We start from the raw sequence: 12,725 nt of genomic DNA, 5'->3' as shown, positions 1-12,725 counted from the left end.
CAAAATAGATTTAAGTGTCCCCTTCTGAATCATCTTGGCAGTAATAGAGAGTGTGTGTCCATTTTTTGATTAAATATTTCCAGTGCCATTAGCTTGGGTGAAGTAAACAATTTCTATTGAGTTTGTCTGCTAATGACAACCCACGGGCTTTTGATCTGTCTGTTATCAGGGAGCGAGCCTGTTGCTTAGATGTGGGAGAAGATCATATAAGCGTTGCTAAAGGTGCCTCTTGCAGGACAATCAAATTGTTTGGGAAGGCTTTATATTCTCTTCATGCATCTGCCACCTTTAATGGCCACGGTCAGAGCCTCCTCTGATGGACAGTGCTGTGAGCACAGGGACTCTGTGCACAGTCAAAAATAGGCAGTTCTAGTTTGTCTGTGAGATTTTGGCAAATGAAATCAACCTTGATTTCTTGTGCAGGCTCCTTTGTGTCCATTTATACCTCAAAGCGGTTGTAGCATATTCTTTGTGTCTGTCCTTTGATAGCACGTCTCACAATACCGTGTGCTTTGTCTTAAATTCTCTACCTCCTGAAATCCTCCGACTCAGTTTACATCCAAAAGGAAACTGTAGGCTCGAGCTCTTCTTTCTGGTTAATGGTGTGCAATGCAAGGTGTTCTCAGCCCAAGTACAAAGTAAAACAAAATCATATTCCATGATGCATTATCTGTCAATAACGTATGGTTTGTGAAGCTGATTTGGGGCATTAGGCTGATGAGTTTTGAACACTTGTTGTTGACTTCAGCACAGAGAGCGGTCAGCTTTGCGACAGACAAGAACTGTGTGAATGCAGTTCGTTGTGTGAATATGTAATTTCTTTATGGTGAGAGATTAGCCAAGTATATTGGACAAGAGTCAACACAGGCCTTGCAAAGAGATGTCATGCCTCGCAGGTCCGCCGATTCTTTGAAGGACTCCACCAGCATATGGATGAGAATGATTCAGTCTGTATAATTTCCTTGGAGTTTTGCCAGCCACTCTTAAAGGAATGAAGCCGAAGTGGGATGGATGGCATCCTGCTTGCAGAGAGAAGCCTGCTGATATTTAACAGCTGCTTGCGAGAGGAGAGAATGGGTAGAAGTAACAGGTCCTCTACTGAAATGCCAGGAGGTCACTAGGGGTGTTTTCTGACGTACTGGGGTAGGTGCAGCCCTGCTGCTTTACTTGCACCCAGCACTGTAGGAGCAACTGGGCATTTGACATCCTCAACTCAGGCATATTTGCTTTTTTTTTCCTCCTATTTTGATGAAACTGATCAGTCTATTAGTACTGACAGGCAGCCAGTTCACAGTCTGTGCTATGGCCTCTGTCCCCAGATGGGCTGTTAGCGTGCCTAGTGCATGGCTGCAGGCTTTCATCCATGGTTGTTGTCTAGAGAGCTGACTCTTTCCTCCTGAGACTTCTCCTTTAATGACTAAACCTGAGCACTTTGGGCCTTGTTTGCGGGGTTATTCATTTATTCTTTTTTTTATTTCATTTCAAGTCTTATTTTTTCAGCCATCTGTCGGGCCAAGTGATCCTCCATCAAGATATAATCTGGCTGATTGACCTACTTTTCAAGAATAGTAGCTGTAGTTCTGTGTGCTACTGCTGGTAGCGATTCAGATTGCCCAGGTCCTTTCCTCCCGAGGGTGGAGAAGACAGCAATTGATCTAATCCAGCTTGGCATTTATGCCACTTGAAATGAAATTGCGTTTTGCTGAATGAAACTGAGAAATGGGGAAGTAATACAGCAAATATGTTGTGCCATGTGGGACCTTCTGCCTGGGAAGTTTCCTAAGGAAGATACAAAGAAGGAGCTGATTATCCCTCAAAGCTAACTCCCTGACCAATAGCTTTTGTTACAAGAGATAGAAGTATGGCAGCCATGATTTCTTTAGTAGAAAACACTCCCAGGAGTCAATACCAAGTGAATGTGAAGGCTTTGTACAATAGCCCCGGGTTGTATATAACTTTGGTGTGTGTATGGTCATTGCTGAATAACTTTAATGGCTTTCTTTATTTTTCTTTCCCTTTTTTTTTTGCATGCTGGATTACATCAGTTTTGCTCAGCTTCCTCCAGTCCTCCACTGATGCTTTGTTTGCAGCTCCGAAAGGGAGCAGTGCATTTTGCATTTGTTTGACCATATGCAGTTAGGTAAGAAATTATTAGCAGTGACTTTCATCCACAGAGCAGAGAGGTAAAAGCAGTTCCACAGAGCATTAGGAGATCAAGTAGGTCAATTGAAAGGAAGAAAAATTACCGTCAGCTACCTTCAATTAAACTGTTATCGCTCCACATGAAGGATCCCATTTAGAGGAGAGCATAAAACCTGAGAGTAGATGTGAGTAAGAGAAAAGAATTGCCATTTATAATTGCTAAAGCCAGAAAGAGAACATTCATCAGTACACATGAGGAACAATATCTCTCCTTCTCTTTGCCTACTTATAAGTTGGGCGCCCTTGGAAATCTCTCAGCCATACATTTTTCTTTCATCAGAAAGCACAAGCTGGTCAAAGAGATGATAACCCCATCTGTTAACCCCAACCCTGGTTGGCTGTCCAATGCAGGGCAGAAGGCACCTCAGATCAGCAGACATCTTGATGGCCAGGGCAGGCTTCTGGGAGCTGAGGCATCCTGGTTCAAGTCTCCTGTCTCTTTCTAAGACCAGAGAGCGTAAATAACTTTTATCTGCAGTTGTACAAGTAGAAAAGCACTAACCAAGCAATATTTGCTAGTAACTGAAGCATATAGCATATAAAGGCAAGGCAGTTTCTGTTGTCTGTACTTTAGTCTAGATCAGCTAAACTAGTCTGAAGTTGATTGTAATGCAGTGAGTCCTAGGAGTCAATAACCTACATCTGGACAGTTTATAAAAGAGAAATTTTACAGTGCAGTAACTCAAAGGGCTACTTGCATTATTCTGCCTATGTTTTAAGGTCAAATTAAGGGCAAGAAATGAAGAGGAGAAAAGGAGCCGAGTCTGATATAGCTTTTCTTTTCTCTTTTTTTCCTTCCTTTCCCTTTTTCTTTCCCTTTTCCTCTTCTCACTTCTTTCCTCTTCTCTTTTCCCTTCTCTTCTTTTATCTTTTTTTTTTTCTCTTATATCTTTATTTTTCTTTTATTTTCTTTTTCACCATAGAAATATCAGTGTTTCCACTTTGGTCTTTGACAAGTGAAAAAAGAAATAATGGGAAATAATGGGGAGAAAAGGTTAAAACGTAGCCTTCACATTCGCTGGCAGCTTTCTGAGATGTCACTTACGTTCCCTGACAGCTCTCTGCTTCAGCTCTGAGCTTCTGGCTCTTCAAACTCCCTCCAAGGGGGCCTTTTCCCAAATTGTTTTGTTGTTGCTAGAATGAAATTGCTGTAAAGAATGAAACAGTTGCAAAGAGAAACGAACACAGAGCTGGCAGAGTTTAGGGCAACCCTGTCACTTCTGCTGCAGTTTGAGTTCCTACAGTTACCCTCCCTCACCCATTTCTGGTGTTAGTTGTTACTGCATTTCTGTGCTACGCACTTACATCTCACCACAGGTGCATGAAACACCTCCTGCATCCCAACCCATCCGGGGCTGCCTTTTATCAAAGCCTGCACTGCTCTCAAAGCATGAGGCAGAGCCCTCTTGCTCGTGTTCAGGTGGGTGCCAATATTGGCTCTGTAGCAAGATGCCTGTGATGTGGATTCGGTGCAGGTAAGGGAACACCAGCTGCTGTGAGCAGCAACCTCCAAGGAGAAGAAGGAAAGGAGATGGGCTGCATCTTGCACACCCACTCAGCATGTTAAACCCAGCCTCCAGCAATTTCCACCATTTTTTTTACCACTATTTCTTATTTTAAAAACCAAACAAACAAACAAAAAAATCCCTAATTCTTCCCACTTTAATTTGTCCCAGAAAACTGGCTTTCATCTTGCAATTGCTTTCACAGTGGCATGTAAACCATACAAATGTTATATGGAGCCCAGAAATCCATCAGTTAAACAGATTAGTTATGTAGGAGGCTGTGTAGCTTCGGTGAGTAAAGCAGGCAGGCTTTAATCTGACCCATAGAGGAATAGCTGGCTCAAGGGTAGCTCCATTGTGTGCAGTCGATGTGATGCAGAGGGGCAGAAGCTCAGAGGCTTGTGGTCATGGTGCCCTTTGGGAGGCAGTGCTGGGGCTTGAGGCCAGGCTACAGAGGAGAGTGTCACTACACTGGGGGTTCTTTGCATGGATTCGGTGGGATTCTCATCTTTTTGCAGCTGCTAACATTGTGACAGAGGCTGCAGATGTCCTGATATGCTTTTACAACCTGTAGACATACTGAAAGTAAAGATGCTTAGAACTTGGATTATCCAGGATTGTAGTAATTGCCATGATTTGGGTTTATTAATGCAAAGAGTTGTGTGGTTTGGACTTTCCTTCCCTTTTACCTCATTGTTATTAGCCCGAATGTCCCTCTCCCCTGCTCCCTGCCTTTCTCTTGCATTCTCTTCGGGTGTTAATTGTGAAATGAAGGTGATGCCAGAGCTCACAGGCAGGTAAATTCATTGTGTGAAGAGAGAAAATGCAGAGTGTCCGGAAGCAGAGCGTAAATTGATGGTTCATTATGTCTCCTCTTCCTGGTCAGAGTCTCTGCAGACTGAGCTTAAAAGTATAAAGCAGAAAAGCCAACATAAACAAGTGCTCAGAATCCCATTGACAGCTTTCGGTTCAGAACTAGAGAAAAAAACAACACAAGTGCAAAGGATGTTTATGAGACTAAATGTTCTGGACTTGTTTACCGCTCCTTTGCGGCTCTGCCAGCCTCTGCTCTGCCTGTTCAGGAGGAGCCAAACGACTGCTTTGGACTTGAGGGGGATTACTGAAGCAAGGCACATCCTTTACTCTAGAAATATCCTTCCCTGTTCATTCAGCAGGAGGGACCAGGTGTCTAACAGCCCTTTTCTCCGGTGTGATGCAGGCATGATTATTTATTCTCAGTATCAGAGCAAAAAGGTTCCCAGCCAAAGCACAGGGCCAACCTGCTGGGGATTGAGCCCAAGCTATGTAAAATAGGTCTTTGTGGATGCAGGAATCAAGAGGGGGAAGGTAGAAGACTGGCAAAATGGTGAAGAAAAGCACAAGGAGATAAAGGGGCGTGCTTGAAGAACTGCAGTAACTCAGCTGCACTAAGGGAAATCTCGGGCTGCAAAGTCTTACTCTTGGTCTTCATTCTCTCTTTGTAGGCGCCGTCAATAATTTGACCATTATGGGTTTCTCTTTCATTGATTTTTCTCCTGATTCCAGGAAGGCTTTGGGTTTGCACGGCATCTTACTAAAACCAGAAATATCAGCTTCTCAGAAGGAGGCCATCCTTCCGAGGTTTGCAGACCCAAACTATTTAGAAAAGGATTTTTTGTCTGTTTATCTGAACTCGGAATGAACTGCTGAAACGTTTGAGGTTTGTCCCTAATAAAAACATGGTTTTGAATCACTGCAACATTCTGCAGCGTGAATATGGCCTAAAAGTGTGCAGAGGTGGTTGTGTTTTCCTGGGACATGTTTTGCTTGGTGTCAAGGCTAACTATTGTTTTAAACTGACATTAAAGGATGCCGAAGTCTTGCAAATTGATCCCATGATGGGATGCTTCCTCCTGAAGCTAAATAGGATTAATCTGAAATCTGTGAGGATCGTGTTTGAATCTGGACCTTTTACAGACATTACCTGGGACCTGATCCGTTGTGTTGGTTCCTGGGTGTTTTGTGGCATAACATTGTGTTGTTTGGTTGCTGTCTGGCCTGTGCTGCTTCTAAAAACTTGAACCACTGTAAAGGTCAAGAATTGCAGCAGCAAAAGATGTAGAGATATCCAGAGCGGATGAGGGGTCATGCACTCTCACTGTCCTTTGAAAAAGGAACTTCTCTCTGATACAGACGGGAACCTTCCAGTGAGGAAGTAGTTGCGTTGTCATTGTTGTTAAAGCTTACAAAGCATCTGGTAAAAAGCAAAATATGCCTCTTTAGAACTATCCTAATGGATGTGGATCGTTTTGATGCCAAGCTTTGTTAGTCACTCCTTGCTAGAAAGGAAGGTGCGTTTTGCAGCACAACCACATCTCAAGCAAAAAGTCTGAAATTTCCTTTTCTGAGCAGGTCAAAACAAGACATGATAGCAATTCGAAAGCTTTTGTTGCAACTTCATTTTCTTCCAGCCAGGAAGTTTGACAGAAATAATCCTTGCCATGAAAAGTTTTGTTTTCAGCAAATCAACATTTTGTTTTTCCCAGAGAAAAAAAAAAAGGCTCCTGGAAAAATTCCTGCTCTGGGGTTGGTTTGAATTTGAACAACACAACAGTGTCTCCTAGTGGCTGACTCCAGGGGAATGGCCAAATCCATCTTGGCTTCCAGCTGTCTCTTCCTTGACCCTCCTTGTAGATCTTTGTTCATCAGTACGTGAGGAAAAGTAGGAAATGAATTGCAATCTGAGCAACAAACTATTTCATAAGCCATATAAATACCCACAGCAGGCTGTTTTCTAGGCTCTGGTTGGTGTTGAAAGAAGGTAATCACATTTGAAGGAGGTATCCCTGGATGTTTGGCTCATCTGCTGTTCAGTTTCCACTCTAATAATGCAGAAGCTCACACTGACAGCTCAGCCAGCATGGAGGGCCATCCATCCTTGTCACTGGCCAGTGGGTTCTGCATGCAGTGAGAAAGGTGTAGGGAAGGCAGCCCAGGGGCCATGCTGTCCTGGTGCTCCATATAGCTGCCTGGGTCACCCCTTGCTGGAAACTAAAGAATGGAAATTGTACGGTCTTTCCCCTGGTGTCCCTTAGTAATTAGTGTATATGAATTGTAATCATGAGGACTGCAGCTCTTAGTGCTGTTTCTCTTGGATAAATGGTTGAGCAAAAGGCAGCCTATTGCATAAAGTAATTTAGCCTATGAGTGATGGTTCATTAGCAGCCCACAGACTGTCACTGCCGATAGTAGGGGCTGTGCAGGCTGTTCCTGATATCAAGTTAACTCTTTCCCCCTCTCTTTCAATTGCCGGAGATTCACTTTACAGAGCATGGAGTTAAATGTGGTTGTGCCTCAGGATAACAGCGGCATTCTCCCTTCAGAGCCACAGATAATGCAGCAACATCCCTAAGAAACTGCCAACTATTAACATAGCGTCTAATGATGGATGGGGAGTAAAGGAAGTTATTATCAGTCAGGAGATGAGTCAGATATGAAAATAACACCTTTTTCTAGGCAATATTATCACATGGAGGAAATGGAAAAGAGTCATCTTCTTTTACAAAGGAATGGGTTGTGAGCATTAGAAATGCGCACTGCAGAGCTCGGTGCTGTTGGAGCAAACCCCAGCCAGCCTTATGGATGTGTCCCTGCTGTGCCAGGTTCTTGTCATGAATCAGGAGCCCAGGTGCTGGGCAGGCACTGCTGCACCTCCCAAGAAGGGAATTTCTGAGGCCGTGTCTGAAATATGAGTTTGTAGCCCAAGGTGATTCGGTGCTGATGATGGAGGAGGGCAATGGAAAAATCAGTGCTTAGTAGGTGTAAGCTGCATGCAGACTTGTTCTATCAGATAAACCCACTGTGATCCTAGAGGGAATTCTGGCACTCACAGCTCTACTGCTGTCTCTTTAACAAGGTCTGTTGTGAGTTACCCACTAGGACTTCAGAAAGAGAAATCGTCTTGGATTTTTTGTTTTTAGGGGTGATTTCCAAAGGCACTCAAGGGAAATAAAACTATTGATCCTTGCACAGATATTTGTTTTCTTAATACTTTTAAGAGCTATTCATAGGAAAAGTGCTTTGTTTGTCTGTGAATAGAGCTATGCTGTGTTGAAAGTACTTCTGCATGGGATATAGCAGGACCCGTAAAGCTCTGCAGTAAAAACAGCATGAGTGATGCAGTTCTAAATAGAAGACTTAAAAGCCGTACTACCTTTGTAGATGTTCTTGTAAGAATGGACAAGCACTCTCCTATGCATAGTTTCTTGGGTCCTTATATTGAGTGCACTTGTTTTGACACTGCTCCAAAAATGGGCTGGGATTCCTTGTTTCCAATAAGACCCTGGGGACTGTGGGAGGGACACAGGAAAACACAGAGGAACATTTCAGCCCCTGGCCATCTCCTCTGTGCGTCTGTTTGACCATGTTGCTTTCTTGCCCTGTAGCCAGACGAGCTGACCAACGCCTTGGAGATCAGCAACATTGTCTTCACAAGCATGTTCGCCCTGGAGATGCTCCTGAAACTCCTTGCCTTTGGCCTCTTCGGCTACATCAAGAACCCGTACAACATCTTTGATGGGATCATAGTTGTCATCAGGTCACTGCCAGTTCTTTCTCCACTGTGGCTTTTCTGCCAAGGGCTTGGATCAGCTGGGGAGTGGGATGGGAAATTGGAATGACGTGACGTGTATTAATCCTGAGTTCTCTGGCTATCACGGGGTATAATTATGCTGCCCCATTTTAGATTTCCACCACTAGAAGGGCCATCCAAAGTAAATGGACCTGGCAGATGGGGAGCAAGGTCTATTTACGCCACGTGTCTGGCACTGTGGTTTATTTTCCACTGAAGTGCAGAACTTCTGGTCCTGGGAAAGGAGTGCTGTGAGTGTCCATATCCCGGCAGTGCACGTCTCCAAACTTAACATGTAACTCAGGCCAGAGCAGGACAAGCAGGAGGGTAAGAGAAGGCAATGTTCTGCTCTCCTCTCCCAAGGCAATACTGTCTCAGCCTACACCGGGGATGGCACAGCGTGCATGTAAGAAGGTTGTGCATCATCTCTCCATGTTGGGATTTGATCTACCAACGCTGTTCATATCTTGGTCAATAATTTGAGACAGAGAAGACAGGGCAGACATACTAAGCGTAAATCAAGATAGTGCTCTTGTCTTCTGTTGGCCCATCCCTTTGATTCAGAGAAGTGAGAAACAGAGAAAAGGCCTAAAACAAAGGCCAGTTGTGGCTTGTTAAATATTAAATGTAAATCAAACCAACCTACCCCCACAAATGTAAATCCCTCTGCATATTAGCTTGGTGCAAAATTATGATCGACTTCTTGTGGCTAGGCTTGTGGCTTTGTGCAGTGACAGCAGGAGACGTGCTGTGTTGTGAATAGCCACAAGCAAGGGAATTAAAGAACCAAGAAACCAGCTATAGAGGACATAGGTTGTGCATGAGTTTGAGGCTCTGCACAGCTGGGAGCAAAGGTGTTTTTCAAAAGCGAGAAAGCAGCAGCAAATAAACTACCCCTTTAGGACTTATATGGTGTGATATCCTGCAAGAAGCCAGCCTGCTTAGGGCTTTCAGTGTACAGGACTGCTGTTTATAGTTCTTCTTGCCTTCCTGCAGCGTCTGGGAGATCATTGGGCAGTCTGACGGGGGTCTTTCCGTGCTCCGAACTTTCCGGCTGCTCCGGGTGCTGAAGTTGGTGCGCTTCATGCCCGCGCTCCGTCGCCAGCTGGTGGTCCTGATGAAGACGATGGACAACGTTGCCACTTTCTGCATGTTGCTCATGCTCTTCATCTTTATCTTCAGGTACCAGAGGCTGCGGTTCTTTTTCCATTAATCGTTCCGCTTGCTTCTGTAATGCATAGATGAGAATGCAGCACGTTTGCGAGGCTGTCTGCGTGACAGCAGTGCTCACAATAGACTGACAAGCAGACACTCAACAGATGATTTCCTTCCTTGCAGCCTCTGTTTTCCATGCAAAGCTGTAGTTCTGTAGATGAATGAAGAACACAAACAGGCAACAAGAGTAAAACAGTGGCTCTGGAGTTCTTAGGAATCTCCTTTATATGTGTCTCAGCAAGCTGTCAGAAACTGGACTCTACCAGCCTCGTATTTGAGGGGGAGGTTATACAGACTCTGAGGCATTTGTCTGTTTGACCCAATAATGCTCCTTAGGATCCTGTTCTTGGAAACCGGATGGATTAGGCAGCTGGCAATGTGGTTTGTCGTTTTCTAGAAACAAGAGATGCCTGATTTGACTTCAGTGTAGATAATTATAATGACACACGACACACAAGAACCAAACAGCAGGATTTGATCGGTGATCATGTATGTCAGTGATAATGCAGAGCCTATCTTCCTGAGGGGATACCACTGTCACACAGAACACTGGGAGGGGAAAACATGCCCTAAAAAAGTACTGCCTCCCTTCCTGCAACCGTATTTTGCACAATAATGTATTTCTTCCATTTATTTCTTTTTTTTTTTTTTCCTCCCATTCCAGCATTCTCGGCATGCATCTTTTTGGATGCAAGTTCAGTCTGAAGACTGATACAGGAGACACAGTTCCAGATAGAAAGAATTTTGATTCCTTGCTCTGGGCCATTGTGACAGTATTTCAGGTAAGCTCTGAATCCTGTTGTCTGTAAAAGTCTAAGAAGACTTGAAAATCCACCCTTATCTTCCCTTTATAGAGTAGTTAAGGTCAAGACCTGCAGTCTGCCATCCATTCTGCTCCTGTTGTGTAGATATCTGTCTCCTCACTTGTCTTCACTGCACACACAGAGAATGCACTTTCTGAACAATTGCATTTAACCAAGAGTAGCAAATACTGTCACAATTCAGAGCTGGAGCTGCTGGCTCTTTATTCTGAGGAAGTCTTTATGCCAAAAGCTGTGTTTCCTCTGTGGCCAGGGTCTGTTATATACTTGAAATTACTGGCTATTCCATAATGGAGCAAATAGCTGCTACGTCCAGGACATTCTAAATATAAAGATTAGTCTTTTCTGTTTAAAAGCTCAGTTCTTACAACCTAAGTGCAGCAAATGGAGCGCAGTGTAAACAGTATTAAGCAAAGTTTCTAAATGCAAGGTGCAAGTCAGTCCAGAGCCTTCACTGTGAATGTTATAATGTATTGCAGTTTTTCATCTTGCAAAGAAGCGAGGAGAAGAGTTGTAGGCTCACAGAATTGGTTTGGTTCTGTTTTTTTTTTTTTCCAACATAAATACAGACTTCTGCATTTATTCTGACAGCCCCATTGACAAATAGAGTTGGCACAGAGCTCAAGGGTTCAACCCTACGTCCCATGAAGGTTAACAAGAGACATGGCTTAGCACTGCTGACTGCATTCTTACCCCCAAAGCTACCTTATATTCAGAAGGGTTAGAGGCCACTGTAAGCCTGAATTAATGAGCAGCATGCAGTTCATTTTGTTTTCCATAGGGCCCTGGATTTCTGAGCTCCAGGGAAGCTAGGAGAGTGGGAATCCCTGAGGACAGTCCCTTGGAGCAAGACTTTGCAAAGATGCCTGGTTTTTTTTGCCCAGTTTGTCAGTAGTCTCACCCAATGGAAACTGCTTTGCTTCTCTGAGTTTCTTAAGCCACTTCATGTCATTTATCATGTCATATATCATGTTTCCTGCCCTTAGAAATATACCTTAAAAAGAGCATCTCTAGAGGGGACAACAGCCCTGGCCCCAGGTTTGTTGCCTATTAATGGTTATTGAAGGAGGCAATACCCCCACCAAATAATGGAACTTTTGCTGCCATATTTTTTATGTCGCTAGTCATCTTTATGGGCAGCAGGACACTAGATCTTCTGCAGAGAGGGGAGGTTTGGTCAGGGGAGAGCTCTCATGTGCGAAGCTCTGACTAAATGAATGTTTTGCTTTCTGTCTCATGAGGCCTGCTCATAATTATGCTTAGAAAAGGTCAGAAGGAGAGGAAGAAATGAGGATGTCAGCGAGGAATTGAATGCAGCTGCTATGCATGAGAGGAGTGGAGTAATCAGAGTCTTCCCCTTCACCTCTCTGCAGATCCTCACTCAAGAGGACTGGAATGTGGTCCTTTACAACGGGATGGCATCAACATCTTCATGGGCAGCGCTCTACTTTGTGGCCCTGATGACCTTCGGCAATTATGTGCTCTTCAACCTTCTGGTTGCCATTCTGGTGGAAGGCTTCCAGGCAGAGGTAGGAGGTCTGAGCAGGGGGAGGGAGAAAGTGCAAGCTATGTGCAGGCAGGGCCGTATGTATCAGTTCACATCAGCAGATCCAACCATGCAGGCAGCAATAAATTTAACCTTAAGCAGTGCAGATAAGCTGGGTTGGGCATGTGGAGCTCATTTGAGTCTGTCCTTGCAGATAAGGCCTGCTGGACTTGGCATGAGACTTGGATGAGCAACACTTTGGTTAATCTGCTGCAGGGTGGAAGTCACTTAGGATGGATTTAGCATGCCTGAATTTCACATATATGCTGTCTTTTGTGTTTCTTCATGGGGCACCTCATGTCATGTGGGGCAGGTAGGATGCAAGCTGGTGAATCCAGGGCTCTGCTTGAGACTCCATCCCCTGTCTGTTATTTGAGGCTAGTGGCACAGCAATTAAAAAAGCTGTCTTGCAAGGTTGCAAACGTTAAGTTTCGAGATATGATACAGGCCACATAAATTTTTACTCACACTTGAAGTTAACGTCTGTAACATTGTTTTTCAAAGTCCTGGTGCAAATGGAAATGGAAATGAGTTTGAGACTTAGCAAAAGTCATCCAGTGTCAGTTAAAGCTGGGAGCGGTGGTGTCAGAAAGGCTTATGTCACGCTTTGGAATTTTTTAATTATTGCTTTTTTTATTACTGTGACCATCAAGAAGGAAAAGCTGGAGTGGCTTCAGAGGCGCATTGACTAAGAAACAAAATGAGAGAGTGGTTTCATTTTTCACCGCCTGAGCTCCCAAGGGAAAGATGAGAAAGAAACTCTTGTTTTTATGGGGTTTTTTCACTTCTCATTTTTTTTCTTTCCCCCCATAAATGGCACCATGCTC

The 12,725-nt window shown here is 44.1% G+C and overlaps 1 protein-coding gene across 3 annotated transcripts in view; it reads left to right on the top strand.

Moving 5' to 3' along the window:
• Positions 1–12,725, top strand: part of CACNA1H (calcium voltage-gated channel subunit alpha1 H) — a 191,115-nt gene that overhangs the window by 135,761 nt on the left and 42,629 nt on the right. For all 3 annotated transcript variants that reach the window (XM_072348953.1, XM_072348954.1, XM_072348951.1), the window contains exons 11-14: positions 8,132–8,283; positions 9,313–9,498; positions 10,196–10,313; positions 11,726–11,881. In XM_072348953.1, coding sequence (XP_072205054.1) covers positions 8,132–8,283; positions 9,313–9,498; positions 10,196–10,313; positions 11,726–11,881 — 612 coding nt within the window. The remainder of the gene's footprint in view (positions 1–8,131; positions 8,284–9,312; positions 9,499–10,195; positions 10,314–11,725; positions 11,882–12,725) is intronic.

This window comes from Excalfactoria chinensis, chromosome 14 (assembly GCF_039878825.1).
Source record: "Excalfactoria chinensis isolate bCotChi1 chromosome 14, bCotChi1.hap2, whole genome shotgun sequence".
NCBI lineage: Eukaryota > Metazoa > Chordata > Aves > Galliformes > Phasianidae > Excalfactoria > Excalfactoria chinensis.
The sequence above is the reverse complement of the archived record's forward strand: the minus strand, read 5'-3'. Positions and strand labels throughout refer to the sequence as shown.